Source organism: Saprolegnia diclina, assembly GCF_000281045.1.
Source record: "Saprolegnia diclina VS20 unplaced genomic scaffold supercont1.2, whole genome shotgun sequence".
Lineage (NCBI taxonomy): Eukaryota > Oomycota > Saprolegniomycetes > Saprolegniales > Saprolegniaceae > Saprolegnia > Saprolegnia diclina.
In genome coordinates this window covers 473,319-500,812 of record NW_008246069.1, presented here as the reverse complement: position 1 = coordinate 500,812, position 27,494 = coordinate 473,319, and the positions used below count along the sequence as shown (strand labels likewise).

Below are 27,494 nucleotides of genomic sequence, written 5' to 3'. Positions count from 1 at the left end.
ACAACGACGATCTTCTGGTGATCGGGCATGCTTCTCAACTCGAAGACCACGACGGGTACGCCGAACGACTGGACGCTCCGGACTGTCGCTGCCGGTGCTGTCGCTGCCGGTGCTGTTGCTACTGCGCGCCGAATGAGTCGATCGCAAAACCCATTGCGACGCTTTATTGGCTGTATTTTGACCAATGGAATCGCGTCACGACAGCAAGATCCATTTGACCATCACTCCGATGTCGTATTGTTAGCTTTGAGCGCGCCACGTGATCCGATCGAGCTCGCTGCATATCCGCCTATAGCTCGGACGCGACGCTGCTTTGGTGGTGCTTTTGATCCAGCGAGGCTCCGCTCAAGTCCATTGAACTTTGGCGACGGATAATGGCGCTTTCGCAGGCTGTTTCGCACATGGTGGCCAGCTCTGCAAGCAAAATAGGATGTACTTGTCGCCACACTGTACTGTATCAGTGTTGAGAGTACATGGTGTCTCAACGCGCCGTCGACGCCACGGTCGATATGTCTATTCGCTTGCCAATTCAGCGCACTAAACCATTGATCGTAGCTTCGACACGAGCGTATCGAGCTGGTAATTCTGCGCCGCTTCAAGTCGCTCGAGTCCCGAGACAGATTGTTTTCGTCGCAATGGCACAGACCGACGGGCGTCTGCAAACGCGCGGCAGTGGTGCCACTCGAGGACATTGGCCTGGATCTCGGTGAGCACGGTGACGAGCTCGAGAAAGCCCTTGCGCCGAAGCACTTTGTCCGCGTCGGCGTAGAACTGAAAGATGATGAGTAGCGACGGCTCGTGCTGAAACCAAAACATCGGGCCAAAGTGTTCGCAGATTGCGCTTTGGAACGACGACGCGAAGTGGAGCCCGTGCATATCGGGCCGGGGAATGGCCGCGTACGACTGCTCGCCCCACTTTGCGTAGAGGACATGGATGGCTTTGAGGCCAGAGGCTTTTGCGACAAGAACGCCGCAGTGGCGCCGCGGCGATTCGCCGATTGTGAGCGGGAAGAGTTGCCACGTGTCGCGGAGATGTTTGCATGTACGATGGAAGAACCTAGTACACAGTACCTTTCATGTCAGTCATCTTTCTCAGGACGCCAAGAAAAGAGGAAGCACCGGTTGGTCTGACGCAGCGGAATCGCATCCTGGTACGAGAGATAACGCAAGACCATCTCGAACGCGGCGACAGGCAAAATGATGAGCGCGCCGGCGGCCACGCTCCTGGACACGTCAAATCATGATGATTGGTGCAAGCGGACGTAGGATTACGTGTAGGGTGCACAGAATGTCACGAGTGATGGCAATTGGGTGAGAAGAAAGCGTTTCTGGGTGTACACGACACCCGTCGTGTCCACCAGTGGCACTTGGAGAGCGAGCAGCCCCGTCTGCGAAAACACCCGCAGGTGCTGCGCATCGCAGACCACAATGTCGCCCGCGTCGCCACTGGCTGCATCCTCTGTCGCAATGCCGACGCTGTGCGGGCTCGGGACGAGCCAGTAGAGGATGAACTCGCCGAGGGGCGAGAAGACGCTGACCCGATTGTTCTCGCGGTCGGCGACAAAGAGCTCACCGCGCCTGTTGACTGCCACGTCGCACGGTGACTACACGAAGTGGAAAGAAGACGATGAGGCGGACCCTTCTCACCACATCCTACTCTGCCACTGGCTCCATGGACCAGAGTGGGACGTACGTTGAACTGGTGGCTCTCGTCACCAAACCCGCCAATGGTCCGCACGAAACCACCTTGCGGTGTCACGATCTTGACGCGGTGGTTGCCTCTGTCTGCAATGACCAAGTGGTGCCCATCGGGCGTATAAGTTAGCCCCGCCACGGCCTGAAACTCGTCGGCCTGGGCGCCGGGCTTTCCAAAGTGCCCGAGTAGCTCGTACTGCACGGAGAACACTTGAATCCGGTTGAGCTTGGCATCTGAGACCGCAAAGTGGCCGTTTAACGCATTGAACGCAATACCGACGGGCTCGATGAATTTTCCGGGGTTGCCGCCGCGGCTGCCGATCGAATGGAGCACGGCGCGGGAGCGCACGTCCAGCACTCGGATGCACGCATGGGTCACGTCGCAGACCAAGAGCGTGTGGTTGAGGCTGTGGACGCAGAGGCCACTTAGGACGCCGTGTGGCGCGGCATTGACGGCCTGCGACCCGAGCACGCGGACACTGCCATAGTCGCGGCCGAGGTGCAACGATTTGAGGACGCGTGGCGCTGCGAGGAATGTCGCGCGCTTCGCAGCTGCGTCGTCCGCGCCCATGATGCTTCAAGGATCTCGGTCCACTGTACGCTGTACCCTTGAGCTTCAACAAGTAGCTGGCAGCGAAACCGATGGATGCCCTCCTTCGTCTGACTTGGGTCATTGCTTTCGAATCTAAATTTAGAAGCCGCCCCGTCGCACGTGCATTTGTCTTGGGGTTTGTATGCGGCTTCGAAATTTCAAGCGATGGCCGGAAGCACGACCTGCATTCTGCGTCCAAATGGCAACGTCGGCCAGACGGCGATTGCCATGACAGACGACAGGACCCTCGACCTTCTCTTCGCCCACCTCGACGGTCCCAAGCATGAAGCGACTCGGTTCGATGCTCATGGAAAGCATCGTGTGTAGGCAACAAGGACAACCGTGTGTGCGTCGACGACGTGGCCGGCGCAGTGCGCGGCCTCCCGCTGGCGACGGCGTGGCAGCTCATCACCGAGATGGACAGCACGGGCGACGGCTTCGTGCCGCGCGACCAGTTTTGCAGCGTAGGCTACCTTGCCGATGGCATTCGCTCTCATCACAGTGTGCGTAGGTGCTGTCGAGCCTGGTCGCCAACGACGCGACGATCATGCCGGATGCGTTCAGCTGGGTTGGCATCTACAAGAACTTTGAGCGCCGCCCGCCATCGCCACGCACAGACACGGCATTGAACGCGGTGACGGAGCCGACAAGCGTGCGCGCGCCGACGGTGGACAAGCACGCAGAGCTCGCCCGCGAGATCTCGCGCCGCCGATTGAGCAAAAAGGACAGTGCGTCCGAAGAGTCGCCGATGAGCAGTCCGACGGCGTCGCGTCACTCGATGTCGTCGATTGAAGACGCACCGCGTACGAGCTTGTCCAAGTCGTTCATGTGGCCGCCGCCGGCGTCCGCACCGGTGCCGCGCCGCCGGTCGTTGGTCAAATCGGCCTCGGACAGCAGCTTTCCAACCCACTTGGGCGCCGACACGCTCGTGTCGGTCCCAACGTACGGCGCATCCAAGAACGTGTCGCTCGTCGTCGCCAAGCGCAGTACGTCGACGAGTCCGCGCGCGCGGTCGGCCGTCTCGGTGGCGTCGCTCCAAGCCCAAGTGCTCGAGACGCTCGACGCGATCCGCGTCGCGTGCAACAGCTGGACCGACGCCGATGCGGGTACCGCCACCAAAGTGCACTTGCTCTTGCGCCACGTGGACACGATGCTGTCGCTCAAGACGTTGCCGGCGCATATTGGCGCGGCGCTCCGCGGCTTTGACAAGTCGGCGCTCGCGAGCGTCGGCAACCGGCAGCACGCGACCGTCTCGATCCAGCAGGTGCAGCAAGCGACCAAGATCCGCGCCTTCCGCAAGCAAGTGCTTCGCCAAGTCGACCCGAATGTACCCGACCACGTGGCGACGCTCACAGAGCTTTTCCCGGATTTGCTGCCCGATACGATCGCGCAAATGTATGGCGCGTGCGCGCAGGACCTCCAGAGCTGCTTTGAGGTGCTCTCGGGTCTCTCGGGTACAGAATCTTTTGGTATAGACCAACGATATGAACGGATATACTGTGGATAGATTACACGGTGCTCGAGAAGCAGCTCTCGCCCAAGCAAGCCACCTTTGGCAAGCCAGCATGCTTTAGCGACTCGGAGAGCGACGACGACCCGCTTCTGTCGCCCTCGTCGTCCAACATGGAGTCTGTGCTGGCGCCCATGCAGACCAACACGTTCTTTGCCGTGCCAGCGACACCGGCGCCAACAGCAGCCCACAAGACGCAAATGACGGACGCGCTCAAGGACTCGCTTGTGGCCGCGATGGTGCGCTTTGAATCCAGCCAGGTATTGTCTATCAGATGTAGGACAATACGACCAACGACAAGGATGTGTTAGGACTTTGAGGGCATTATGAACGGCTTTGAGACAGTCGTGCAGGGTCTCTCGATCGACACGTCGCGTCGGCGTGACATTGCCATCTACCCGCTTATCAAGGTACATCTCTAGCCTCCGATACACTCGCCACACGAATGCATTGTGATAGCACGGCCTCAAGCGGCTCCTCACGTTTCGCCAAAGCCGCATTTTTGAGATCCTCGACGCCAAGCAAAAGTCCCACGCGCTCTACAAGAGCCACGCAGCATCGGCGCGGGTGCGACCTGTTCAAACCATTGACAACTTGTCTCATCTCATCTTGCGTAGCGTGTGTGCATTGTGGGCGCCGGGCCTGTCGGCTTGCGCACGGCGATCGAGCTCGCGCTCCTCGGCGCGCAAGTCGTCGTCCTCGAGAAGCGGCCGTCGTTTACGCGGGAAAACATTCTGCACCTCTTTCCGTGGGTCGTCCACGACCTCACGAGCCTCGGCGCCAAGGCCTTTTACAGCCAAGTACGTGCTTTCATTTTGGCAATATCCAGTGTCTTATCGCCACCAACTCGCTTAGTTTTGCACCTCGTCCGTGTACTTTCATGTGGGCACGCGCCAGCTGCAGTGCATTTTGCTCAAGGTCGCCCTCCTCCTCGGCGTCACTGGTATATCGGCTTGTATGATGGGCGACGTCTCATCGAGATGGATCCGTAGTCGTTGGCAACACGAGCTTTGATGGCGTCACGGCGACCGACGACGGCTACTGCGTGAACGCGACACCGGCGCTGCCGTTGCATCTGCAGCACGTGTCCGCGGTCGTCGGCGCCGGCGGCATGTACGACACGGTCGGCGCGCTCGCCAACATTCAGCGCATTGCGTTTTCACCGAGCCCGGCGTACGGCGTCTTGGGCTACGTGGCCAACACGCGCACTCGGTACGACTTCGATCCTGTTGGCGCGCACTCATTTTTGATATTTTTTGTGTAGCGAGGAGAGCCAAGTGTCGGAGTTTTCGTGGGGGTACCAGTACAACCAGAAAATGTTTGGGGAGCTCAAGGAGCGCGGTCTCGATTTGGAGAACGCGGTCTACTACCGCGGCGAAGTTCACTACGTCGTCATGACGCCCAAGGCCAAGAACTTGCTCGAACAAGGCGTGCTGAAGCGGTCCAACCACTCGCCACTCGTGCATCCCGACAACATTGACGCGACGAAGCTCCGGGCATTTGTGACCAAAGCCTTTGAGTTTTTCAAGATCCCGATGCAAGGCCCGCTTGAAGGCGCCAACGTCTTTGACTTTAGCCGCACGCTGCGGGCGGAAAAGGTACACGTTTGAAGGGTTCGAACCCTGGACCTCATGTCGAACTAGGCGTCCGACGTGCTTACAAACGGTGCCGCCAAGCTCTACGTCGCGCTTGTCGGCGATGCGCTCATGGAGCCCTTCTGGCCGCAAGGGCTGGGCATCAACCGCGGCTTTCTCTCAGCCCTGGATACAGCGTACGCGATCACGCAGCTCGACACCAAAGGTATCCACTAGTGTCGAATGGACCATAGTCCTCATGCATGACTAGACGACGCACTGCTCTTGGCCGAGCGAGAGAGTCATTACAAGCGGTCGGCCGCGCTCCAGCTCGACAGCAACATTCAAAAGTACACGATCGAGCCGACGTCGCGCTACGGCCCGCTCTAGTCACCTCATCGATTCGATAGTAGAAGAGTTGGAGTGCAGTTAGTAGTTAGTAGAATTGTAGATAGTAGAATTGTAGAGAGTGCCATGTTCACTCGTAGAAGGAAGAGTCCTAAGCTTCAATTAATTAAGGTTCCAAGTGGCATGGGTTCTACCGAAGCATTATTATTTTAGTACAATATTGTGTACACTGTTAGTACAACAGTAGCGATTAGGGTTAGGTGGAAAACACGAATCGGCCATGTCCCATGGACAAACTGGCGACCCCATCTACCGAGTGCCTGCGTCCACAGTGCACATACTTGCAAGGTAAAGTTGATGGCCTTGATACTAGTAAATTTCCCAGCACCAGTCGAGAACGCCGTATTTGACTACCAAGCAATGCATAAAGAAGGGCGGAAACGTCGTCAATGCATGCATATAGTAGTAGGAATACTCGATTAAAAGCGCTTGGGCGCCGTAAACTCCTTGGTCCAGCCCGACATGTCGATCGGGTGCGACTCGGGCGTCGCGGTCGCGTCTTCCTGCCAGATTTTGATGGTTTTGTCGGCCTCGGCCGTAATCAACCGCAGCCCCGTTTTGTCAAAGGTCGCGGCGTAAATGCCGGCCTCCGAGTCGAGCGACCCGGGCTGCACGATGGTGGCTTCTTTCTGGAAGTTGTAGCCCGTGGTGTAGTCCCAGAAGCGCATCGTGCCATTGTCGGCCGCCGAGACCGCCACGTTGTCTTGGTTCATGCACACGGCGTTGATGATCGCGTTGTGCCCCGAGAGGTTGCGCAAAAACTTGCCGTCGCGCGTCTGCCACTTCTTGAGGTTGTCGGCCGCGCCCGTGAGGAACGAGTGGTCGTTCGGCGAGCACGCCATCGCGCGCACCGCCTTCTTGTGGTTCGTCAGCGTCGTCATGGCCTTCCCGGCCGCGAGGTCCCAGAGCTTGACCGTGCCGTCGGCCGCGCCCGAGAGGATCTGCGGGTCCGTCGGCTGCGTCTCGAGGCACCACACCGTGCCTTGGTGGCCCGAGAGCACGTGGATCTGCTGCTTCGTGCGCATATCCCAGACACGCGCGACGGCGTCGCGGCCGCCCGTCACGAGCACATCGAGCGTCGGGTGCAACTTGAGGCTAAAGACGCCCGAGAGGTGGCCGTGGTAGCTGCGGATGACCTTGTTGTACTCCAAGTCCCAGCACAGTACCTTCTTGTCCTCCGAGCACGAAAAGAGGTACGGATGGCGGTCGCTGACGGCGAGGCCGCGGATCGCATTGATGTGGCCGGTCAGCGTGAGCTTGAGCTGGCCGGACGCAAGGTCCCACACCTTGATCGTGCGGTCGGCCGAGCCCGTGACAAACCACTCGTTCGTCGGGTCGACGGCCACGGACCGGACCCAGCCGAGGTGCCCCGCAATTACGCGCTTGAGCTTCCACGGCGCGTGCCACTGCGGCTTGGGCACCTCCTGTGCGAGGCGGCGGCGCACGAGGGCCGTCGACGACGACGAGGCAAACTGTGCACTAAACGTCGTTTCCTTCTTGTACTCGACGAGCGCCGAGTTGTGGGTCGGGTTGGCAGCTGCCGCCGCCGCCTCTTGCTTGGCGAGGGCTTCGACGGCCTTGCCAACCACATCGGCCGTCTCGTCATTGGCGTCGAGCGCAGGAGCCTCGTCGGCTACCGTGTCGATGGTCTCGGCGACGACCGGCGCCGGGATGTTTGTGGCGACCGTCGCACCCTTGGCCTTCTTGAGCTGGCTCGGTTTGATCTCGGGCACGTTGGCATACCGCGCCCGGAACTTGACCTGGATGTGCGTCTGCTGACTCTGCTCGTCGACGTCAAAGGCCTCGGTCTCAGCCGCGAAGAGCTCGCGCGTCCGCTTCACGCTCCACGTCGCCTTGGCTGCGCCACCGTCCACAGATGCCACCTCGGTTGCCATCGTTTGAATCGAACGTGGGCAAAACATGCCTCTGGGATTTACCTATCTTCCGGATACACACACGTATCCGGCGCTGAGCGATCTCGTAGAATCAGGCTCCTCCTCGCCACGCGATGGCACCGCCGCCGCAACGACTGCACTATGCATCGGCTCGCATGCACGAGGTCCTTCCTCCTACGGGCACCGCACGACAGCACCATCGCACGGCCGATCCTGTCCTCCCTTATATCTTCGTTGGGACAAAGCTATTTCTCCCATGCTTCGAACTTCGCTATTTCACTACGATGTTCGCTACCGCTGTCCAATCAGCGTTTTTCTCGCACTGGCCGCGTGAATTTTAATTCGAATTTCGTTGCTGTCAAACGGTGGTCCCGTTGCCGTCTCGGGGTCGATGGCAGTCTCTAAACCTCCCTTTCCCGCTGTTGTCCTGTCCACTCGGTGCGCTGCAGTAGATAACATATCGGTGCAGTCTCTGCTACGCACTTACCGTCGAAATCGCTATGTCGTCGCCGTCACGGCCCTGCGCCGGGAGGTCCGAATGCAAAATAAAAAATATTAAAATAAAATGCAATAAAATAAACTAAAAAGTACGCGAAACTCAAAGTGCAATTTGGTCTGTCAAACGAGCATGGACACTGTTGCGATCGTCCTGCCCGTCGCCGTCGCGGTGCTGCTCGTGCTCCTCGTCATCTCCAAGGGCGTCAAGATCATCAAGGAGAAGGAGGTCATGGTCGTCGAGCGCTTCGGCCGCTTCCACACGATCCTCACGCCCGGCTTCCACGTCATCATCCCGTTCGTGGACGCGCCCCGGACGCACCACCAAAAGTACATTGTCGACGTCAATTCGCGCTTGACGCTTGTCGACAAGCGCAATCTCTCGACGATTTCGACGCAAAACGAGGTCCTCGACTTCCCCAAGCAGCCGGTCATTACGCGCGATAACGCGGCCATCTTCCTCGACGCCGTGCTTCAGTACTCGATCACGAGCCCAAAGACGTACATTTACTCGGTGCAGAACCTCCCGCACCTGCTTAGCGTGTTGCTTCAAGCGCAGATCCGCAACGTCGCCGGCTCGCTCGACGTTGACCAGATCATTGAAGACACGGCGCAGATGGACCGCGTCTCGGGTCTCATGGACGCCGCGTCTGTACAATATGGCGTCAAGATCTCGATGGTCAAGATCCAGCGGGTTGACGCGGGTCGCCTCAGCCAAGTGCTCGCCGCCAAGAAGCAGGCCGATCTCAACAACAAGGAAATCATCATCCAGGCCAAGGCGTCCAAGCAAACGACCGTCATCAACTCGGAAGGCAACCGCGACCGCATGATCAAAGAGTCGGAAGGCGAGGCCCAGCAAGCGCTCTCCCGCGGTACACGCCTGTCTCGCCTTCGTTTCGCTCATCTTGTCGCTCGTAGCGCGTGGTGAAGCGCAAGCGATCGTCAACGCGGCCAACGCCGAAGCCCGCAGTATCAAGGAGGTCATCTCGCTTCTTCTTTCCAGTCGATAGCGCTCACCATCGAGTGTAGATTTCCAAGGTCGTGACCCGCAGCGGCGAAGACCCGCTGCGCTACCTCCTCGCCCTCAAGTACATTGACGTCATGCGCCAAATCATCTCGCTCCGCCAGACCGAGGTACGCCAGCAACCCTATCCCTACATCATTCGTCACAAAGGTGCTAGGTGCAACTCATGCCCTTCGAAACCACGTTCCTCCAGACGATCAAGGGCTTTGGCCTCAACACAGTCGCGCCCAAGTAAGCAAATGGCGAATATCGTGTATTGCATGCTGTGAGTGCTATGTCGGGCGACCCCACTGGGTTGTCTCGGTGGCGGGATTGTAGTAATAGTCGTTGCCCGAGGCATCGGTGTAGGCTTCCCACGGGTAGGGCAGTGGGGCGTGCGCATAGTGTTCCTACTCACAAATAAGGGCCTTCGTCATACCAGTGAAAGTACCGCTTGGAACGTCGCAATGATGGCCTCGAGACCGCTCGGGTCTCTTCGGCGCGGCCGCGGTGGCCGCTGTGGCTTGAACGGGCAGGCTGCGAGCTCCTCTGCTTGGCGGGCTTGCTGCTTTTGGCGCACCACCGCGTCCTTGGCCTTGGCCCATTCGATCGCTTTGTCAAAGAACGACGCATCGTGCAGCGGCGGCGTCGCCTTGTCGGCGTACGGGTTTTGGAACGTGCACGCTTGCTGCTCGTCCCGATCTTGTTGCCACCGGATGCGAGCGCTTCTCGCGTCCTTGGCTTCCTTCCACTGCAGCTGACGGTCGTAGATGGCGCGTGCTTGGGCGGTCGTCACTTGCTTGGTGCGAGCCGGTGGACTTGATGCGGACGTCGGCACAGGCTGGGGCGGCTTGGTACTACGCTCCACGAGGCGGAGACTCTTGGCGCTCATTTTGCGCGTATTCTAATCCCGTCGTATTCGGACCGGGGAACAGGCAAAGGAGGTATATCGTACGCGCAGTGAAGCGGCTTCCGCGGCTTCAGCGGCGCGGACTGCGTCCTGCTTGACCTGGAATTCACGGGCTTTTCGGTAGAGTCGCTCGCCCGCCGACGTTGCTGTATTGGATGTGGCTGGCTTTGCTGGAGAGGCTGTGGTTGATGCCGCGTCGGGTGCTCGTGTCGGTGCCTTGGCGAGGCCATAGAGGCGGTCGTGCACGCTGCCGTGGCGCGAGAGCTTGGACGAGTGATACGAAATGGCCGGCGTAAACGTACACTGGTGCGTTGCATTGATGGCTTGCTTGGAGGCTTGCTTTTGGGCGTAGACGAGCCCCAATTGCTGCAGCCTACGATTTAGAGACTTCGAAAAAGAGATGGAGACTTGGTATCCTTACCGGTCCTCGACCTTCAAGCTCGGGTCCACGAGCGACGGCTTGCGCCTTTTTAATTCCAAGAGCGTTCGTGAGTGCGCGTTGACAATGGTCCTTGGTCCGTCGTCGTCGGTGGAACTCTTTTCGCTTGTCACGACGACCCGCTACGTCAAATCCATGAGCTGGAGCGCGGGTCAAGAGACTGTATTGCCTTTGGCAGAGGTGCTTTGGGCGGTGGCAGGTCGTACGGCCGGCTGTAAGACGGCCGATATTTGATTGGCGGCGGCGACGATTCTTCCGGCGCGTCGACTTCGGGGTTACCGACCATCGAGTCGGCCTTGTCGTCGTAGTGAGGTTCGTGCGCGGCCTCGGGGGCAACCACCGACTTGCGAATGCTCTTGCGCCCTTCGTAGTTGTTGTTGCTTACGCTGCGTCGGTGCACGGCGTCGATGGTCACAGTCGCATCGCGCGCCATCTCGGCTGCCTCTTGGCGACTGTTTCGTCGCAGAAAACGCGGCCAAGAATGACAGTTCCGCCTCAGTATTGCGAGCCGTTTGAGTGTATATCGATGCAACAGACTCGCTGTAGTGCAGTGGTGTAGTGTAGTCGATAGAAGAGATTAAGTTAGTATGACAAAATCACCAGAACCTCTGTTAGACGTTGTCTTGTGCACTCTAGCAAGAAGTGCGATGGATCGTCTTGCGGTGCACAACAGACGTTGTCTTGTGCACTCTAGCAAGAAGTGTTGGAAGTTGCATATTGCACTTACTACAAGATAGCTAAAGACTATAAATATCACTCTACATTTCACCGACTGTACGAGTCATGAGTGTGGCGACAGCCCCAAGGTGGGTCTTCCAACAGGTTATGAGCCCAAGGGCTTCATCTGGGGTTACGATCGACCACACTCGACCGTGCCGGAATCGCAACCGAGCACATGAGCCCAACAACTCGACGCCAGCGCCGGCCGCAACACCAAGCGAGCGACAGAGCAGCGACGTCAGAACCCGCGGCGACGGCCCTCCAAACCGTAGCCACGAAGGGAGCAGTTACAAGATGAAGGGCGCCCCAAAGGTCGCGTTGCGCAAAACCAACCGACCAAGATCATACTCTCCGAAACCACTCCAGGACAACACTGCTAGACGAACGTCGCAAGATCCAGGAAGCCGGGACCCGTGGATGCAACAAGAGCATACCAACGAGCCCGAAGAAAGACCGTCACGGAGCAGGCTGCGCCAGAAGGATCGTGCCGCCCGGACGAGAGCCGCGAGCCTTGAAGTCGAGAAGAGCACGCGAGTACCCGGCACGAGGAAGCGATCAGTTTCACCTCGATCGGAGAACGACATGGACTCGATCAAGATCAAGGTCGAGCCAGCGGCGGCACCAACCCCGCAAAAACCACCAACACCGACGTCAACATCCAAGATCGTCGAAGAAGCTCTAGCAAGGCAACAAGCCCGTCACGAAGAAGCTCTCGCACGACAGCAAGCCCGTCTCGACGAAGTTGTTGCACGGCAGCAAGCCCGTCTCGAAGAGATAATGCGCGAAAACGAGCAACGCCGAGACGAAGATCGACGACGCTATGAAGAGCAGACGCGCACACAGCAAGTGCTCGACGAGCAACGCCGAGAGGAGAAGTACGCCGAAGAGCGTCAACGTCAAGCCGCACAATCGCAAGCGTACATGAAGGAACTAAAAGACCAAAGCGACCGCGACCGACAAGCAGTGCACGATCATATTGAACGCGCACGCCAAGATCAGGCCACCGCCGCAGATCAAGCGCGCCAAGAACGACTTGCGTATGACAAACGACGATCCAAAGAGCAAGCGGACGCCGTCGCCCGCGCCATCGCTATGGAACGCGAACGCGTCGCCGCAACCGCAAACAGAATCCAAGCCGAGCGAGACGCCGCGATAGCACGAGCCCAAAACGCTGAAGCCGAAAGACTCTCAGCCCAACATGAAGCTCAAGCAGCGACTGCTCGTGCACGACAACTCGACGACGAGATTCGCCAAATGCAAGAGCAAGCTCAACGCGACGCGTCCATGGGGAGCAGATCGGTTTACAGCGAACCGCCAGGCAACCCGCCAGGACACCCGCCTGGGAATCCCCCGGGAAACCCGCCAGGCTACCCGCCGTATGTCCCACCCACCCCGACCCGATCTTCATCCAGCTCCGACTGGAACCTCAAGTGCAAGGAATTTTCAGGTCAAGAGACGTACCCCGGCCTCGGCAGCGACTTTCCATCTTGGCTCCGCTCGTTCGAAGACGCCATTGCTCACAACAAGGCGTGTCTCCCCGACCACGAGTGGAACGACGATCAACGACGCGGCGCTCTCATACAAAAGCTCAGCGGCGAAGCTCTCGAATGCTACAACCACTAACGAGACGAGTGGCACGACGACGTCGCACTTGAAGGCCGCACGTTTGGCTACTACGACCTCGTCATTCGGCTCGGACGCACCTTCAAGTCGCTTCTCTCGCCAAACCAGGCTGCCGAACTCCTCAAGGCTCCCAAACCCGTATCGACGTCGTGGCTCGCTCACCTACGGTTTTACCGTCACGTCCAACGGCAGTTCCAGCTCCCGGTTCCCATGGTCATCCGTTACTTTGTAAACCATGCGTGCCCCGAGCGAGCAGAAACAATGAAGCTGGCCCTCGGCTTTGACAATGAGTGGAACGATTTCCGGAAGCTCAACAACGTCATCACGTACCTCACGCACGAAGTCGGAACCGGCGTGGGCTACAAGACGCCCAAGCATGCGCATACCCATTTCACCACACCTACCCCGCGCAATCGCGGCAGCCGCGGCGGTGGCGGCGACGACGACAAGCCGTCGGACACGTCTCCAACGCCATCGAATCCTCGACAAATGTGGTGCGAGCGCTGCAGGCGTGACACTCACAACACGACTGACTGCTATGCCTTGAAGCGCCTCCATGGAAGCCGAGTACATCGGCGCATGCACCGGCACGCAAGAAGCCCTCTGGATCAAGCAACTACTCAATGAGATCAAGATGATCAAGACCAAGGAGCCGGTCAACCTGTGGGTCGACAACCAAAGCGCACTCAAGACGATGGAAGACCAAGTATCGTCCACGCGAGCCAAGCACATCGACATCAAGTACCATTTCATCCGCAACGTTGGCAGTGGGGCGTGCGCATAGTGTTCCTACTCACAAATAAGGGCCTTCGTCATACCAGTGAAAGTACCGCTTGGAACGTCGCAATGATGGCTTCGAGACCGCTCGGGTCTCTTCGGCGCGGCCGCGGTGGCCGCTGTGGCTTGAACGGACAGGCTGCGAGCTCCTCTGCTTGGCGGGCTTGCTGCTTCTGGCGCACCACCGCGTCCTTGGCCTTGGCCCATTCGATCGCTTTGTCAAAGAACGACGCATCGTGCAGCGGCGGCGTCGCCATGTCGGCGTACGGGTTTTGGAACGTGCACGCTTGCTGCTCGTCCCGATCTTGTTGCCACCGGATGCGAGCGCTTCTCGCGTCCTTGGCTTCCTTCCACTGCAGCTGACGGTCGTAGATGGCGCGTGCTTGGGCGGTCGTCACTTGCTTGGTGCGAGCCGGTGGACTTGATGCGGACGTCGGCACAGGCTGGGGCGGCTTGGTACTACGCTCCACGAGGCGGAGACTCTTGGCGCTCATTTTGCGCGCATTCTAATCCCATCGTATTCGGACCGGGGAACAGGCAAAGGAGGTATATCGTACGCGCAGTGAAGCGGCTTCCGCGGCTTCAGCGGCGCGGACTGCGTCCTGCTTGACCTGGAATTCACGGGCTTTTCGGTAGAGTCGCTCGCCCGCCGACGTTGCTGTATTGGATGTGGCTGGCTTTGCTGGAGAGGCTGTGGTTGATGCCGCATCGGGTGCTCGTGTCGGTGCCTTGGCGAGGCCATAGAGGCGGTCGTGCACGCTGCCGTGGCGCGAGAGCTTGGACGAGTGATACGAAATGGCCGGCGTAAACGTACACTGGTGCGTTGCATTGATGGCTTGCTTGGAGGCTTGCTTTTGGGCGTAGACGAGCCCCAATTGCTGCAGCCTACGATTTAGAGACTTCGAAAAAGAGATGGAGACTTGGTGTATCCTTACCGGTCCTCGACCTTCAAGCTCGGGTCCACGAGCGACGGCTTGCGCCTTTTTAATTCCAAGAGCGTCCGTGAGTGCGCGTTGACAATGGTCCTTGGTCCGTCGTCGTCGGTGGAACTCTTTTCGCTTGTCGCGACGACCCGCTACGTCAAATCCATGAGCTGACGCGCGGGCCAAGACCCTGTATTGCCTTTGGCAGAGGTGCTTTGGGCGGTGGCAGGTCGTACGGCCGGCTGTAAGACGGCCGATATTTGATTGGCGGCGGCGACGATTCTTCCGGCGCGTCGACTTCGGGGTTACCGACCATCGAGTCGGCCTTGTCGTCGTAGTGAGGTTCGTGCGCGGCCTCGGGGGCAACCACCGACTTGCGAATGCTCTTGCGCCCTTCGTAGTTGTTGTTGCTTACGCTGCGTCGGTGCACGGCGTCGATGGTCACAGTCGCATCGCGCGCCATCTCGGCTGCCTCTTGGCGACTGTTTCGTCGCAGAAAAGGCGGCCAAGAATGACAGTTCCGCCTCAATAATGCTGGCCGTTTGAGTGTATATCGATGCAACAGACTCGCTGTAGTGCAAAGTTGTACTCGCAGTCTCACCAGTACGAAGTGAACTAGTCGAGGAGCGTAGTCGATAGAAGAGATTAAGTTAGTATGACAAAATCACCAGAACCTCTGTTAGACGTTGTCTTGTACACTCGAGCAAGAAGTGCGATGGATCGTCTTGCGGTGCACAACATGCAATGCGATACGAGAGCGAAGAGGTCTCTTGAGATATAGCAGATACAGTGACGAAGAGCCGACTACAACAAGTCTTGGACGAGCACGGGGCGCTTGATGCCACTCGTGTAGCCTTCGTTGAACTTGAACCGGACGGGGCATCTACCATAGTTGAATACGAGTCTCAGGATCCACAGGGTGAATATATAGAGATGTACCGCTTGCGTGTCGCGGTCACGTCGTCTTGGCGCTTGCGCTTCTTATAGCCAAACGGGTGCGCCGCCACGGGCGACAGTGGCAGCACGGTGGTTGGCGCCATGGTTCTTGTCGTCGTCGTTGTTTTCGTCGGTGTTGTCGGCACCTCTTGGAACCGGTCGGACTTTTCAGCGCGGCGAAGGGTCTCGAGCTCGACTTCGCGGGCCAACTGCTGCCGCATCGAGATGGGCAAGAGCGATCGCGCCGACTCCAAGTGTTTGTACTGGACTAGTTCATGGATGGCCCTAGCGTACATAATGTGTTGGTCGATGGATACGATACAAAAGAGAGCGCACGGTTCAAGGACATAGTCGGTGATGCCACCCGGGAGATGCAGGGGCCGGTACGACACGTGGAGCGACGCTAGCAGCGCGACAAGACGGTCCATTTGGCGCTTCTCGTCCTTGGGCGACGCAATCAACGGGTTGAGAATGCGCAGCAGAAACGGCATGACGTCCAGCGCCAGCACGCGCGCCCCGACGCGGAACGACGGGTTTGCGTCCACGGTGGCTTGCAGAATGCTCTGCGACTTCTCCAGTGTCCGGCGGTGCTACGATAGGCGCTTCATAAGTCCTTGGCGAATCGACAAGACGAGACGTACGTCGTAGTGGGATTTGGGGTACTCGATGCGGCGCCGCGCGCCCGTGCAGCACGCATACGAGACGGCGACGGCTGGGATCGCTGCGTACGCCAAGAGCGCAAACTGCTGGTGCGACCGCATGCGTGATTCGCACAAGTCGGCAAACTCCATCCACTCGAGCGCGTCATGCAGTTTGGTCCTAAGCACAGAGGTCAAAGTCAATCTACAACAACGAGGGGTAGGTGTACATGGTCGGGTCGTTGAAGACAAGCTGCAACATGTTGTCGTGGAGACCGTTCAAGACAAGGTCAGGACTGCCAAAGCGGTCGGCGGCTTCAAACACGCGGGCAAAGCCGGTCGCTTTGGTCTCCTTCTTTTTTTGCCGCGGTTCGTAGAAAACGACGTCCCACACATCGTAGACGCCTTTGCTCAAGTCTTTTCGGCCCTATATCATCCGTTGTAACGCATCATACGAAGCAGAATGGAGAATACCATTATGTCTTCGATCATGGTGGGCGTGACCTGCTTGGTCTTGGCGCTCGCAAATTGAAGCGAGTTGAGGCAGAAGCGCACGTCGTTGTCGGCGCGCGTGCAGAGCGTCGAGAGAACCGACGTCGGTCCCTCGAGGTGCTCCTTCTTGCAGATAAACTTGAGCCGCGACATGAGCTGGCGCGGGTCGGGCGTTCCGAGCACAAAGATTTTTGCGAGCTTCCGCAGCGGCCGCAGCACAGGCGCGTACTGGTCGTTGCAAATGCAAATGATGGGCCGAATGAGTGGGTGGTCGCTCTTTTTCTTGGACGACTTGTCCTTCTTCTTGGTCGAGTAGGGCACAGCGATGAGATCTTGGAGCGCAGCTATCGCGCCGCGGCCTTCGTTGCCGTGCAAGGCGCCGTCAATCTCATCGAGGATGATGCAGTTGGGCCGCGCATTCCCAAAGATGGACTGCATCTCCATGGCACTAATGATCTAACGCCGCCAGCGTCAACCATACGGCAAGAGGAGGCGTCGAATGGACCTTTTCGCGCAAGACGCTGGCCGTGCGGTCGTCACTCGCATTGACTTCGATAGGGTTGTAGCCAGCATGACGCGCGGCGATCCCTGCCAGAGTCGTCTTGCCTGCACCCGGCGGCCCGCAAAGCAAGATGATCTACACTTGCATGGAATGCAAATGCAACGTTGCGATGTACGCACCTTGTGCTCGGGGCGAATGTCATCGGACGGCTCGGGCTCGGGCGCCGACGCTTCGCCAAAGCGAAACGCGGGTTTGGGCAATGGCTTGGGCTTGGTCTTGAAGACGCATGGGTCCCAGGACTTGAGCCAGCCGAGCACGTCGCGGTTCGTCCGTTCGTCGCTGAGGAGGTCGATAAAGTGCTTGGGGCGGTACTTGTTGAGCCAAAGCTCGTCGTGGTGCGTGCTTGGCGACGTATCTTTAGCGTCCATATCGTCGGCGTCGACGACCGCTTGCACCTTGCGCTACTCACAAGCCATGAGGCGGAGCTTGACAGGTAGGATGCCATACCTGTTCAATGCTGGTCATCATCTCTTTGATGGGCACGCCGAGCTTCCACTGTAGCTTGGCCTTATCTTCCTTCTCGAGCAAAGTTGGCGCCTCGTCCAGCTGCTTGGCGCGGAGGAAGACGCGCTCGCCCGACGCGAGGACGACGGGGACGCTGCGCACATCGAGGGCCGGTCGCTTGAGGACGTACTTGTCATCTGGAAGATGCTGAGGTGCATGCGCCTTCTCTGCACGCGGGACCGCGTGGGCGACGACCGGCGGCTCGCCCATCGGGTCGTCGCTGTCCAGGACCACAGGTTGCGTCGGGGCGATGGCGGCCACCGATGCTGGGGCTGGCGCCCGCGGGGGCTCGTCCTCCATGGCGGCGAGCTCGTTGGCGGCCTCCATGTCCCCGCCATACATCATCTCCCACTCATCGACTTCGTCGTACTCGTCCATGGCCCGCGCTGTCCTGTGACCGGTCCGCGCCAAAAGCCATCCTCCGGATCCAAACGCTCGATTTCCGGATACGCATTTGCCACATTGCCACATTTTTATTTTCGGCATGACACTTGATGAAACCAAAAATGCGCACAAATCACCAGAGCGCCCAGAGTATGCACTTGCTCCAGCGTTTGGACCTCTGGTACCAAAAGCAGCATAGGAACGGATATGTTGTATCCGACGGCTTATCCGACGCACGACCCTCGCGTCGAGATATACTGCTTGGACGGCGCGAGACGCCGTGAACTGGGCGGTTGAAGGTCGTTCCTCTTGATCTCTCCGAGGATCTTGGGCGCGTACGTTCGCCAGCGGGGTGGGATGAGCGCTGGAAAAAAGTCATAGATGCTAACGAGGTAGACCACGTCGATATCACTACTTTTCGCGCAGCCTTCTGCGAGCACGTGCTGGGCTGCTGGCTTGGCAGAGAACGCTGCAAAGCCCAAGCGGGCTACCATGTTGGGCTTGCAAAAGAGTCGATACCCAATGCGCACCGTGTCAGCCGTGTCGAACGGCAGCGTTGTCGTCCAGTGCGGAGCACCGCAGACCTTGATAAAGACGTTGTCTTTGGTCCATTTCGCGTCGAGAAGCCACTTGTTTCGGAAGAACCGCAGTTTGCAGACGCCGAAGACCACACTCGCAAGATACGAGACGGCAAGCCAAGTCAAGATGGCCGGCAGTACGTTGTGAATTGCCGGCGGAATCGAAGCGGTAGCATACGCACCGCATGGACAGTCTTGCCCGTCCAAGTGCAATGTGAGCGTGTTAGAGGCGGTTGTATTGGAGAACAATATCTCGTGCCGAGAAAGTACGTCCAAGAAGATGCCGAAAAGACTCGTGTAGAGAAACACCGAGGCGGATCTTGGCATCAGCCGATAGCGTAGCAGTGGTCGTGGACTCGGAATGGACGAGATGAAAAAGCTAAGCCACAATGTACCCCACGCAAAGAGCATGGCGACGACGTTGGCAGCGCAAAACCACACGAGCTTTCCATATGCTGACGACGGGTCATAGAGCCGACCGACGTCGAGATAGATGGCCGCTGGGTACACATTGCAAATGCCGATGCCAAGGAGGCCACGGCGTCGCTCCAAGCTCGAGATGAAGTCATAGGTGAGCACGGGCTTTTGCTGCAGGACGCCACGGACTCCTTGGATCGTCGTGACGATGTCGGCCGAGCACCCAATAAGCGTCACGACAAACGCAAGCGCCAGCAGCAACTCAATCTCCAACGCATTCGCGACCGAATGTCCACACGCCTTGCCCGTGACGACAGCAATTTTCGAATGCTCACCATAGCTCCAGCCTGGCTGGCCTTGCACCTTTGTTGATACGTCGGCGATCTGTGCCGTGCACGACGCTTCGATACCGTAGTGCGCACCGAGCGGCGTCGAGCGCAAAATGGCGTTGGCGCCATCCGCATACGTCTGCGAGCTCCCATCGACACCGACGAGGACTCGCGCGACGTTGTCAACGACACGCGTTTCAATGTCGTCGCTGTCGACAAACATGGTCGTTTGGTTCATTGACGCGTCTGCAAAAACCGTCAGAAGGTACGCGCCTTGGGGGTAGACTTCGTCGACAGTAGCGCCTTCGAGGAGAACAAGACCAGCGATGGGCTGACCTCCGTGTTTTGGGTTGCATTCTGGATAGCTGTTGTAGCCCATGAGCAGCTGGACCGACGCAGAGGACTTGTCATTGCAGCCGACGACGCACGTTGTGACGTAGAGCGTTGATGCCGGCGGGACATCAAGGAGGTGTGCGAGCTGGTTGCCGGTTGCGATCCACGCAGCGGGCGTCGCAAGTAAGCTCCACTCGTCACGCGAGCACGAGTTGGGGGCAAACCCACTCGACGTCAGACGACACGTCTGCGAGAGCGGGCGATAGACGTCGTTTGCCGCGCTATAGAAGAGGAGCCGTCGGTTCAATGCTCCAGTGCCAAGAGCGACTACGCTCGAGGACAAGGAGATCGCGACCGTGATGTAGGCCGTGAGGTTAGCGAGGAGCCGTGACCAGACTTTGAATGAAGCGCGCTTCTTGGCGTCGGCTGACGGCGTGCTACTGGTGATCCACGAGTTGCGATGCGTGCTGGAGCGGGATGAGTCGTGCGGCATCGTCAGCGACGAATGAATGCTAGGAGATGGAGGCTTTCGCGCTGTACGAAGCGAAACGGCGGCGCGCTTGCGCCAGATTTAGAATTGGCAATCAGTCAGCAGTCATGCATAGTACACTGTACACCAACGTTCCGGGTATCTTGAACTCTGCTCACAATTGATCCAATTGCATCAAGTATCGGTACCCACGTTCTAGGACGAAGAGGTCTGCGATACCACGGAGCTTGTCGTTTTCGAATGGACAAATGTGTGATCCAGTGTTGGCTATAATGGTATGATTCGACCAGAATGTCCTAGACGTGAATACACCGTAGAGATGAGTCATCTCAGCCCGCGAATTCAAGTGAGAACGCTCCGTGTACCTTCGGGTGCTGCAGCTCCAGGTTGGCCCAAGGTCGCATCCAAGTGGAGCTACGCAACACGGGTCTGGCTCACGGCCGCGAAAGCGCCAACGTGGCCCTCCGGTGCATCGATTGGTCTCCCCAGCTCGTGCTCCGCCGAGGCCTGACCGCGCGGGAGTAGTGGGAAGAAATCAAGGATCGTAGGTCGATCAAGTAGCTTGTCGATGGACCACTTCGAAGAACGACACCCATTGGGTAATTCCGGTAATATACCGCCTGACCTGAGTCATCTCGATTCATTTCGTGGCAACTGTGGAAAAGTGAGGCTTTCTCTGGGACTCGAATCAAGATCTATCTCGTGGTCAACTTGCGCCTGCACTGCTACGTACTCTCAAAGAAGTCGACAAGAGCCCAAACGCATTGACTGACGGAAATCACACCAACTCGTACTGCGTTGTGACTCGAATCGTGGGAAGCGGCACACGATTTCGCGGCATATGCCGAATTTACGATCGCGGCACAGATTTCGGATACCACTCTCGTATCCGGTGGCACCCTCTTGAATTTTCAAATTGACCACGGCGCGTGTGCCATGGACTTGTCCGGACCGACCGCTGCCGAGGCCGAGACCCAGCGCCGGCTGAGCTATGGCCCGCCGACGCCGACCGCGCCGAAGAAGCCTGTCGACAAAGTCCAGGTAGACGCCCAGCCCATGAGGCCATCACGACCAAGGACCGTCCTGTAGATCTACGTCCGCTTGCGCCCGGCCATGGACGCCGCCGACGTCTTCCGCGTCGTCTCGGACACGTGCCTTGTGGCCACGACGCCTCGAGTACTTAGAAGCCACTCGCTGCGTCGTCGCCTCATGCGTCGTGCTAGGTGAGCCGGCTGAACGAATCCGTGGTCACGTTCCACTTTTCCCAAGTGTTTCGGCCCGAGACGACGCAGCAGGAGCTCTTCGCCAAGACGACGCAGTCGATCGTCGAGGAGGCACTCGACGGCAAGAACGGCCTCGTCTTTGCGTACGGCGTGACCAATTCGGGCAAGACGTACACGATCCTTGGTACACACCCTTTCTCGGTGCATCGACGCCTCACGAGCCGGCTATTGTAGGCAGCAACGAGAACCCGGGCATCCTCCCCGAGACCTTTGCGTACCTCTTCCAGCACACCGACGACTATGACGTCACGGCGTCGTACCTCGAGATTTACAACGAAAAGGTCTACGACCTCATGGCGCCCGCCAACCCCAAGTACACTGCCTTGTTACCTGGAATATCGTACCAAGGGTCGGCGTAGGCGAGCATTCCTCCAGCTGCAGGAGAAGGACGGCCGCGTGCACGTCAAGGACCTCGAGGAGCGCCGGATTCTCTCTTTTGACGACGCCAAGGCGACGCTCGAGTACGGCCAAAAGAACCGCCAAGTGGCCGAGACCCGCTGCAACACGGACTCCAGCCGCAGCCACTGCGTCTTTTCGCTGCAAATCTACCGCAAGAGCGAACCCAGTCGCTTGTGGAGCAAGGTAGCACTCCGAGGGTTATCTAGGCGTTCAACACGGCGTTTGCAGATCTCCATTGTCGACCTGGCGGGCTGCGAGCGTGGCGCCAAGACTGGCGCGTCGGGCCTCCGTCTCCAAGAAGCGAGCAACATCAACAAGTCGCTCATGAACCTCAACCAATGCCTCGAGACGCTGCGCTGGAACCAGCAAAACCCCAAGGCGAAGCGCCCCGTGCCGTTCCGGTCGTCCAAGCTCACACGCGTACGCTTGATTCATCTTGTCAAAGGCTAGTAGCAACGTGTATCTACATAGCTCTTTCAAGAGTCGCTGGTCGGCGGCCATACGCGGGCCGGGCGCATCATCATGATCGTGGCTGTGAACCCGTCCAACTTGGAGTTTGAAGAGACGCTTCGGACGCTCGAGTATGGCGCGATCGCCAAGGACGTCGTGACAGCGCCGATCCGAGCGCGCAAGTCGGTGGCCAAGCAAGAGTACGACACAGACGGGCACAAGAAGCGCAAGCGGCCGTCGATGCCAGCCCGCATGACCGAAAACGCACCGCCCAACACCACGCAGGATGACAAAGCTGTCTTGGTCAAGAAGAAGATGCTCAAGCGAGCGCCTGCGCGTGTGACCCTTCTGCCCCGCAAGTCGGTGGCAGCTGCCGAGTCCAAGAGCCCTGAGCTGGCACTGCTGCGCGAAGAGAACCAGGCGCTGCAGAAGGAGCTCCAGGCCAAGGATGCCGCCCACTTTCAGCAGGAAGTGCGTGTTCGGAAGAAGCTGGTGACCGAGATGACGCAACAAATGCACGATTTGAAAGCCGCCCACGAAGAACGCATCGCCGAGCTCTCGGCCGAGCTCGCGACGACAAAGGCCCAAGTGCTCAGCTTGACCGACGGTACGACGTCGTCTGGATGCAGTCATGAGACGTGTGAATAGACAAGTGGAAGCTTGAGGCCCTCTGCGAGAAGCTCCAAGAACAAGTCGACGAGTGCGAAGACGAGATCAAGCGCATGGAAGCCCGCCACGCCGACGAGCTCGCCGAGTACCAGACGTTCTAAGGCTGCCGTCGCTATTTATCGCGTGATACATTGTACATTGTACGCATCTTGAAGGCAACTTGTGTCGACATTCGCGATATCTTTGGCCGCGTGGATCAGTGAGTCTGGTGGCCCTACACCTCGATCGCGCTCAAGCACGGTTGGTACAAGGCAACATTGCCGTTGACGCAGAGAAGTTTCCCGGGCGCGACGCTGATGCAGACACCGCCGCTGGGATTGACGCCATTCTGCGCGTGTAGCCATAGCACTGGCAGCAGGCTTGGCTTGCACCGTGCGACTCAGCGTAGTTGGTGTCAACGTTGTAGATTTCGACCGTGAATCCGTCCTTGACGTCACTCTCGAGGTAGTAGTGATCTTTCAAAAGCCACCGATCCGCCTTCGGGCTATTGTAGCTTTGCTGCAGCGAAAACTTGAGGTTGAGGTACTAGAGCATCTCGGCCGTGTCCTTGCACTCGCGATACGCATTGTCTCGCTCGCCGCAAATAAAGTCCGAGCCGCCAATGTCGTGACTCCCCACAACGTTGACCCACTTGATGCCGACTGGTTGTACACCACTCGCCAGCCTCTTGCATGCGATACTGAATGTCGCTTGGCCCTGCGCTGTCCCAGTAGAGGTTGTCGCCATGCCCCAGGACGAGTAACGGCTTGCCGCGAAAAGTAGTCGACCTTGTACCGAGAGCGGGACGTATCGACACCACCGCTGGCGTAGAGCTTGCAGCACGAGCCTGGCGGGCCTTGGCCCGATCGCTCACTACATTCCATGGGTGGTGGCATTCGGTGCCCATTTTTTTGGCATCGACGGTGTGGTCCTTGAACGCTTCCTTCGATAAGAGAACACAAGCTAGAGTCCATTGGCAATTGCAACTTTTAGAGGAAAGTCGAAGCACGTGTGAGTGTGAATTTGGTTCCGAGCCAACTTGCCACTGGTGTTGGTATGTGCAATGACTACTGCCACTGTTCGTTTATTATACTAAGGTCCGGCATTATTTGCGTGTCTGTGAGCGTGGCTATCAACTCAGCGTTCCATCATTGAAGGTGGTTCTTGTTTCGTCGACCCAGTCAACGGTTCATTTGTCTCGAATTATATTCGGGGCACTGGAGCGAGCACTATTCATAGTCACGATGACGACGTGCCGGTGCATCGGCAAAGGACGGTATCTGTCTCTTTCGACGACCGAACGAGCGAGAGACACGAAGATAGATTACCGATGCAAAGCGTTTGCCATCTCGAGCTCTTCTGCTTGACAAAAAGCAATTCCGGTTCGACCGCAAGTACAATAAAAAATTTCCTCTCAACCATTTCGGAATGAGTTAAGAGCTTAGCCCCCAGGCGGGATCGAACCACCGACCTTCTGCTTACGAAGCAGGCGCTCTACCACTGAGCTATAGGGGCTTTTCTGTCAAAGACACAGTACAAAGATAATCAAAGAGACCAATTTTACAGTGCGCTGAGGTGTAATTTCGTCCTTGTCGAGTGCCAACTGGCACTCGGTTCAACGAACACTGCCTGGCTGAAAGTAAATATTCTGCGCCCATGGACGCCGTCAAGTATTTAACAAACGACGACGACGTTCTGAAACCAAGCAACCACGAATCCTTTGTGGTCAACTGTCCAAAGACATTTTTTGCGTAAGCTTCCACTTGGGACTGCTCCAATTCAACAAAGGAGTGCACTCGTGTCAACTGCGTTCCGGGATCTGAAGGGCCATGAGGTTAGCAACAAATTGTCAGCCCCGCCGAGGCTGGAAGCGGAGGTACTCCATCCCTGGACGCTTCCTCCGAGATCTTCACACGATCGTGACCCAAGTCGGGTCGCCCCGGGCGCTTCACGCCAAGCTCGTGGAAGAGCAGCGCTTTGGCAAGAGCGCGCCGGCCGCCATAAAGGAGCTCGCTTTGATCTTCGACACCGACATCGCAAGCTATTGGTTCGCGGAACGCTTACGATGCGCCAACCTCGCATCATCCATGCACCACTGCAGTATAGGTCACGTTGCATACTAAATTCGCTTGAATGCGCTGTGTTACTTCACAGGGCGACAAAACTGCGACGGAGCTCTACATGTTCCCTTGTGCAAGCTTTGTCTGGCGTTATGTAGTTAGTCACATCTGATTGGTGGGAGCACCAACCAACATTTGGGATGACTACCATAGTCAGCGATTACGGGCACATGCAGTCTGCTCCATCAAATCAGTCTGTTGTAGTGCATCGAATTCCACCGAGTTCGACACCAACAACCGTTGCCGCCAATTGACCGTCACTCTGGGCTTGCGTATCCGGCATTTGTCCGGATACAGCTCCTCGCGCGATCAACTACGCCGTACTAATCATCAACGCGTCGATGGGGGCATAACGATCTGACCGAATCGTCTACCAATGTTGGCTCCTCGTACTGGCAAACATACTTGTGTCCACACGACATGGATCTGACAGAAAAGATCATTTTTCCATTTTCTCTGACGATGGCACACGCGGCAGACACCTTGCTCAAGGACGGCTCGGACTCCTTCCACGCCACCTTGGCGGCGCAGCTCGAAGCGTCGCTCGGCAAGACACTTCCGCAACTTGAAATTCGATTCCAGGACCTCGCGATTGCCGCTGACATGGCTGTGGCGACCAAGGACGGCCACGAACTCCCGACCTTGTTGAACGATGTCACGAAGGGGGTCATGGGCCTCTTCAGCGCCAAGCGTTCGATTCGCAAGGACATTTTGCATCCGATGACCGGCGTCTTCAAGCCGCGCACGACGACACTCGTGCTCGGTCAACCCGGCTCGGGCAAGTCCTCACTCATGAAGCTCCTCTCGGGTCGCTTCCCGATGGAAAAGAACATTTCGATTGGCGGTCACGTCACATACAACGGCGCGGCGCTCGAGGTCGTTGGCAACACGCTGCCGCAGTTTGCGTCGTATGTGAGCCAGCGCGACTTCAATTACGCAAGCTTGACGGTGAAAGAGACGCTCGCCTTTGGTCACGCGTGCAGCGGTGGTGCCGCGGTGCCGCCCCGTCTCCTCGACTCGCTTACGCACGGCTCGCCGGACGAGAACGCGCAGGCCAAAGCCGTGATCCAGTCCTTGTACCATGTTTACCCCGACATCATCACGCGCCAGATGGGTCTCAAGATCTGCGAAGACACGATCGTCGGCAACGGCATGCTCCGCGGTGTCTCGGGCGGCGAGCGCAAGCGCGTGACGGTCGGCGAGATGGAGTTTGGCATGAAGATGGTGTCGTTCATGGACGAGATCAGCACGGGTCTCGACTCGGCGGCGACGTTCGACATTGTCAAGGCGCAAAAAGGCATGGCCGCGTCGCTCAAGAAGACGATTGTGATTGCCTTGTTGCAGCCGTCGCCCGAAGTCTACAACCTGTTCGACGATGTCCTCCTCCTCAACGAAGGCCATGTCATGTACCATGGTCCGCGCGCCACGTGCTTGGCGTATTTTGAGTCGCTCGGGTTCAAGTGCCCTTTGCACCGCGATGTCGCCGACTTTCTTCTCGATCTCGGCACACCCGAGCAGGACCAGTACCTCGTCGCCCACAGCATCGACGCGCACACGCCGCGCACACCGGCCGAATACGCGTCAGTCTTTAAAGAGTCGGCGATCTTTGCCGCGATGCTATCGCACCTCGCGGCACCCACGGACCCGGTGCTTGTCGACGCCGCGACGTCACACCTCGCGACGTTGCCGGCGTACCGCGTGCCGTTTGGGGCGAGCACGAAAGCGCTAGTCCAGCGCCAAGTGATGGTCTTTCTGCGGAACCGCGAGTTTGTCGTGAGCCGCATCATCATGGTGCTGGTCATGGCCTTCCTCTACTCGACGTCGTTCTACCAAGTCAACGCCGACCAGATCATCATGGTGCTTGGCGTCATCTTTATGACGGTCCTCTTCCTCGCGCTCGGGCAGCTGCCCATGATCCCGGCGATCGTCGAAGCGCGCGAAATCTTTTACAAGCAAAAGCGCGCCAATTTCTTCCGCACGTCGTCGTTCATTTTGGCGCAGTGCACGACCCAAGTGCCGTTTGCGTTTCTGGAGACGATCCTCTTTGGCTCGGTCATGTACTGGGTCACGGGCTTCACGTCGAGCGTTGGTGCGTTCTTGACGTACCTCCTCCTCCTGTATGTGACCAACCTCGCGTTCACGACGTGGTTCTTCTTTCTCGCGTCGATTTCGCCCAACCTCAACGTCGCACAGCCCGTCTCGATGGTGTCGGTGCTCTTCTACATCCTCTTTTCGGGCTTTGTCATGTCGTCGGCCGATATGCCCGACTACCTCGTTTGGATCTACTGGATCGACCCGCTCGCGTGGTGCATCCGCGCCTTGGCCATCAACCAGTACTCGGCGTCCGAGTTCCAAACGTGTTTGTAC

The 27,494-nt window shown here is 58.1% G+C and overlaps 13 protein-coding genes and 1 non-coding gene across 16 annotated transcripts in view; 6 read left to right on the top strand and 8 right to left on the bottom strand.

Moving 5' to 3' along the window:
• Positions 1-413: 413 nt before the first annotated feature.
• On the bottom strand, positions 414-2,348 carry SDRG_00781. Of its 2 annotated transcripts, none has more exons than XM_008606274.1 (4): positions 1,658-2,348; positions 1,273-1,604; positions 1,120-1,224; positions 414-1,057 (listed from the first exon to the last, which is right to left on the bottom strand). In XM_008606274.1, exons 1-4 carry the CDS (start codon positions 2,264-2,266, stop codon positions 538-540), a joined length of 1,566 nt encoding a protein of 521 aa, XP_008604496.1. In that variant the 5' UTR covers positions 2,267-2,348; the 3' UTR covers positions 414-537. The 2 variants fall into 2 exon arrangements, with proteins under 2 accessions (XP_008604496.1, XP_008604495.1); XM_008606273.1 differs by having other exon boundaries at positions 1,694-2,348.
• A 104-nt stretch (positions 2,349-2,452) lies between these two features.
• On the top strand, positions 2,453-5,919 carry SDRG_00780 (hypothetical protein; the record flags this gene model as incomplete). The annotated part of the gene is made up of 12 exons (XM_008606272.1): positions 2,453-2,561; positions 2,615-2,751; positions 2,799-3,741; positions 3,795-4,057; positions 4,109-4,207; positions 4,257-4,364; positions 4,415-4,597; positions 4,653-4,740; positions 4,790-5,009; positions 5,062-5,395; positions 5,441-5,597; positions 5,643-5,919. 12 exons carry the CDS (start codon positions 2,453-2,455, stop codon positions 5,759-5,761), a joined length of 2,760 nt encoding a protein of 919 aa, XP_008604494.1. The 3' UTR covers positions 5,762-5,919.
• Positions 5,920-6,081: 162 nt separating this feature from the next.
• On the bottom strand, positions 6,082-7,688 carry SDRG_00779 (hypothetical protein). Its single transcript, XM_008606271.1, has one exon. It carries the CDS (start codon positions 7,672-7,674, stop codon positions 6,199-6,201), a length of 1,476 nt encoding a protein of 491 aa, XP_008604493.1. The 5' UTR covers positions 7,675-7,688; the 3' UTR covers positions 6,082-6,198.
• Positions 7,689-8,282: 594 nt separating this feature from the next.
• SDRG_00778 (hypothetical protein) lies at positions 8,283-9,462 on the top strand. Its single transcript, XM_008606270.1, has 4 exons — positions 8,283-9,041; positions 9,088-9,149; positions 9,199-9,303; positions 9,351-9,462. Exons 1-4 carry the CDS (start codon positions 8,303-8,305, stop codon positions 9,426-9,428), a joined length of 984 nt encoding a protein of 327 aa, XP_008604492.1. The 5' UTR covers positions 8,283-8,302; the 3' UTR covers positions 9,429-9,462.
• Positions 9,422-10,994, bottom strand: SDRG_00777 (hypothetical protein). The gene is made up of 5 exons (XM_008606269.1): positions 10,691-10,994; positions 10,504-10,643; positions 10,128-10,455; positions 9,624-10,076; positions 9,422-9,582 (listed from the first exon to the last, which is right to left on the bottom strand). The coding sequence occupies exons 1-5, from the start codon at positions 10,952-10,954 to the stop codon at positions 9,466-9,468; spliced, it is 1,302 nt and encodes a 433-aa protein (XP_008604491.1). The 5' UTR covers positions 10,955-10,994; the 3' UTR covers positions 9,422-9,465.
• Positions 10,995-11,823: 829 nt separating this feature from the next.
• Positions 11,824-12,397, top strand: SDRG_00776 (hypothetical protein; the record flags this gene model as incomplete). The annotated part of the gene is made up of 2 exons (XM_008606268.1): positions 11,824-12,136; positions 12,186-12,397. The coding sequence occupies 2 exons, from the start codon at positions 11,824-11,826 to the stop codon at positions 12,395-12,397; spliced, it is 525 nt and encodes a 174-aa protein (XP_008604490.1).
• A 42-nt stretch (positions 12,398-12,439) lies between these two features.
• Positions 12,440-13,648, top strand: SDRG_00775 (hypothetical protein; the record flags this gene model as incomplete). Its single annotated transcript, XM_008606267.1, has 4 exons — positions 12,440-12,521; positions 12,560-12,772; positions 12,899-13,358; positions 13,414-13,648. 4 exons carry the CDS (start codon positions 12,440-12,442, stop codon positions 13,646-13,648), a joined length of 990 nt encoding a protein of 329 aa, XP_008604489.1.
• Positions 13,649-13,676: 28 nt separating this feature from the next.
• Positions 13,677-15,056, bottom strand: SDRG_00774 (hypothetical protein; the record flags this gene model as incomplete). The annotated part of the gene is made up of 4 exons (XM_008606266.1): positions 14,740-15,056; positions 14,577-14,716; positions 14,199-14,526; positions 13,677-14,147 (listed from the first exon to the last, which is right to left on the bottom strand). Exons 1-4 carry the CDS (start codon positions 15,025-15,027, stop codon positions 13,677-13,679), a joined length of 1,227 nt encoding a protein of 408 aa, XP_008604488.1. The 5' UTR covers positions 15,028-15,056.
• Positions 15,057-15,197: 141 nt separating this feature from the next.
• SDRG_00773 (hypothetical protein) lies at positions 15,198-18,130 on the bottom strand. Its single transcript, XM_008606265.1, has 9 exons — positions 17,640-18,130; positions 17,312-17,593; positions 17,136-17,267; positions 16,613-17,086; positions 16,369-16,565; positions 16,142-16,319; positions 15,837-16,090; positions 15,504-15,785; positions 15,198-15,447 (listed from the first exon to the last, which is right to left on the bottom strand). Exons 1-9 carry the CDS (start codon positions 18,072-18,074, stop codon positions 15,369-15,371), a joined length of 2,313 nt encoding a protein of 770 aa, XP_008604487.1. The 5' UTR covers positions 18,075-18,130; the 3' UTR covers positions 15,198-15,368.
• Positions 18,131-18,278: 148 nt separating this feature from the next.
• SDRG_00772 (hypothetical protein) lies at positions 18,279-20,348 on the bottom strand. The gene has a single exon (XM_008606264.1). The coding sequence runs from the start codon at positions 20,228-20,230 to the stop codon at positions 18,305-18,307; it is 1,926 nt and encodes a 641-aa protein (XP_008604486.1). The 5' UTR covers positions 20,231-20,348; the 3' UTR covers positions 18,279-18,304.
• Positions 20,349-21,120: 772 nt separating this feature from the next.
• SDRG_00771 lies at positions 21,121-23,216 on the top strand. Of its 2 annotated transcripts, XM_008606262.1 has the most exons (8): positions 21,121-21,268; positions 21,317-21,403; positions 21,451-21,634; positions 21,685-21,823; positions 21,870-22,092; positions 22,138-22,329; positions 22,381-22,966; positions 23,008-23,216. In XM_008606262.1, exons 1-8 carry the CDS (start codon positions 21,164-21,166, stop codon positions 23,127-23,129), a joined length of 1,638 nt encoding a protein of 545 aa, XP_008604484.1. In that variant the 5' UTR covers positions 21,121-21,163; the 3' UTR covers positions 23,130-23,216. The 2 variants fall into 2 exon arrangements, with proteins under 2 accessions (XP_008604484.1, XP_008604485.1); XM_008606263.1 differs by having other exon boundaries at positions 21,870-22,329.
• Positions 23,217-23,553: 337 nt separating this feature from the next.
• On the bottom strand, positions 23,554-23,891 carry SDRG_00770 (hypothetical protein; the record flags this gene model as incomplete). The annotated part of the gene is made up of 2 exons (XM_008606261.1): positions 23,554-23,724; positions 23,772-23,891. The coding sequence occupies 2 exons, from the start codon at positions 23,889-23,891 to the stop codon at positions 23,554-23,556; spliced, it is 291 nt and encodes a 96-aa protein (XP_008604483.1).
• Positions 23,892-24,450: 559 nt separating this feature from the next.
• SDRG_00769 lies at positions 24,451-24,522 on the bottom strand. Its single transcript has one exon. It is a non-coding gene; the product is annotated as a tRNA-Thr (tRNA).
• Positions 24,523-25,589: 1,067 nt separating this feature from the next.
• The window catches only part of SDRG_00768 (hypothetical protein), a gene marked incomplete at both ends in the record, with an annotated part of 4,081 nt that continues 2,176 nt past the window's right edge, over positions 25,590-27,494 (top strand). Inside the window, one exon of the mRNA XM_008606260.1 lies at positions 25,590-27,484. Within this exon, the coding sequence (XP_008604482.1) occupies positions 25,590-27,484 (1,895 nt within the window). The remainder of the gene's footprint in view (positions 27,485-27,494) is intronic.

Excerpts from the sequence above, each read along its gene's own strand:
- SDRG_00781 (XM_008606274.1), bottom strand. The coding sequence starts at position 2,266 with ATGGGCGCGGACGACGCAGCTGCGAAGCGCGCGACATTCCTCGCAGCG. Across the intron at positions 1,605-1,657 it reads TCCATGGAGCCAGTGGCAGA|TCACCGTGCGACGTGGCAGT; the intron begins GTAGGATGTGGT and ends CACTTCGTGTAG. Across the intron at positions 1,058-1,119 it reads CCGCTGCGTCAGACCAACCG|GTTCTTCCATCGTACATGCA; the intron begins GTGCTTCCTCTT and ends ACTGTGTACTAG.
- SDRG_00779 (XM_008606271.1), bottom strand. The coding sequence starts at position 7,674 with ATGGCAACCGAGGTGGCATCTGTGGACGGTGGCGCAGCCAAGGCGACG.
- SDRG_00778 (XM_008606270.1), top strand. The coding sequence starts at position 8,303 with ATGGACACTGTTGCGATCGTCCTGCCCGTCGCCGTCGCGGTGCTGCTC. Across the intron at positions 9,042-9,087 it reads CCAGCAAGCGCTCTCCCGCG|CGCGTGGTGAAGCGCAAGCG; the intron begins GTACACGCCTGT and ends TGTCGCTCGTAG. Across the intron at positions 9,150-9,198 it reads AAGCCCGCAGTATCAAGGAG|ATTTCCAAGGTCGTGACCCG; the intron begins GTCATCTCGCTT and ends CATCGAGTGTAG.
- SDRG_00777 (XM_008606269.1), bottom strand. The coding sequence starts at position 10,954 with ATGGCGCGCGATGCGACTGTGACCATCGACGCCGTGCACCGACGCAGC. Across the intron at positions 10,644-10,690 it reads CCAAAGCACCTCTGCCAAAG|CGGGTCGTCGTGACAAGCGA; the intron begins GCAATACAGTCT and ends GATTTGACGTAG. Across the intron at positions 9,583-9,623 it reads TCATTGCGACGTTCCAAGCG|GAACACTATGCGCACGCCCC; the intron begins GTACTTTCACTG and ends ATTTGTGAGTAG.
- SDRG_00773 (XM_008606265.1), bottom strand. The coding sequence starts at position 18,074 with ATGGACGAGTACGACGAAGTCGATGAGTGGGAGATGATGTATGGCGGG. Across the intron at positions 17,087-17,135 it reads CCAGCGTCTTGCGCGAAAAG|ATCATTAGTGCCATGGAGAT; the intron begins GTCCATTCGACG and ends TGGCGGCGTTAG. Across the intron at positions 16,320-16,368 it reads GTCTTCAACGACCCGACCAT|GACCAAACTGCATGACGCGC; the intron begins GTACACCTACCC and ends CTCTGTGCTTAG.
- SDRG_00772 (XM_008606264.1), bottom strand. The coding sequence starts at position 20,230 with ATGCCGCACGACTCATCCCGCTCCAGCACGCATCGCAACTCGTGGATC.
- SDRG_00771 (XM_008606263.1), top strand. The coding sequence starts at position 21,164 with ATGGACTTGTCCGGACCGACCGCTGCCGAGGCCGAGACCCAGCGCCGG. Across the intron at positions 21,404-21,450 it reads TTGTGGCCACGACGCCTCGA|GTGAGCCGGCTGAACGAATC; the intron begins GTACTTAGAAGC and ends GCGTCGTGCTAG. Across the intron at positions 22,330-22,380 it reads GGTCGTCCAAGCTCACACGC|CTCTTTCAAGAGTCGCTGGT; the intron begins GTACGCTTGATT and ends GTATCTACATAG.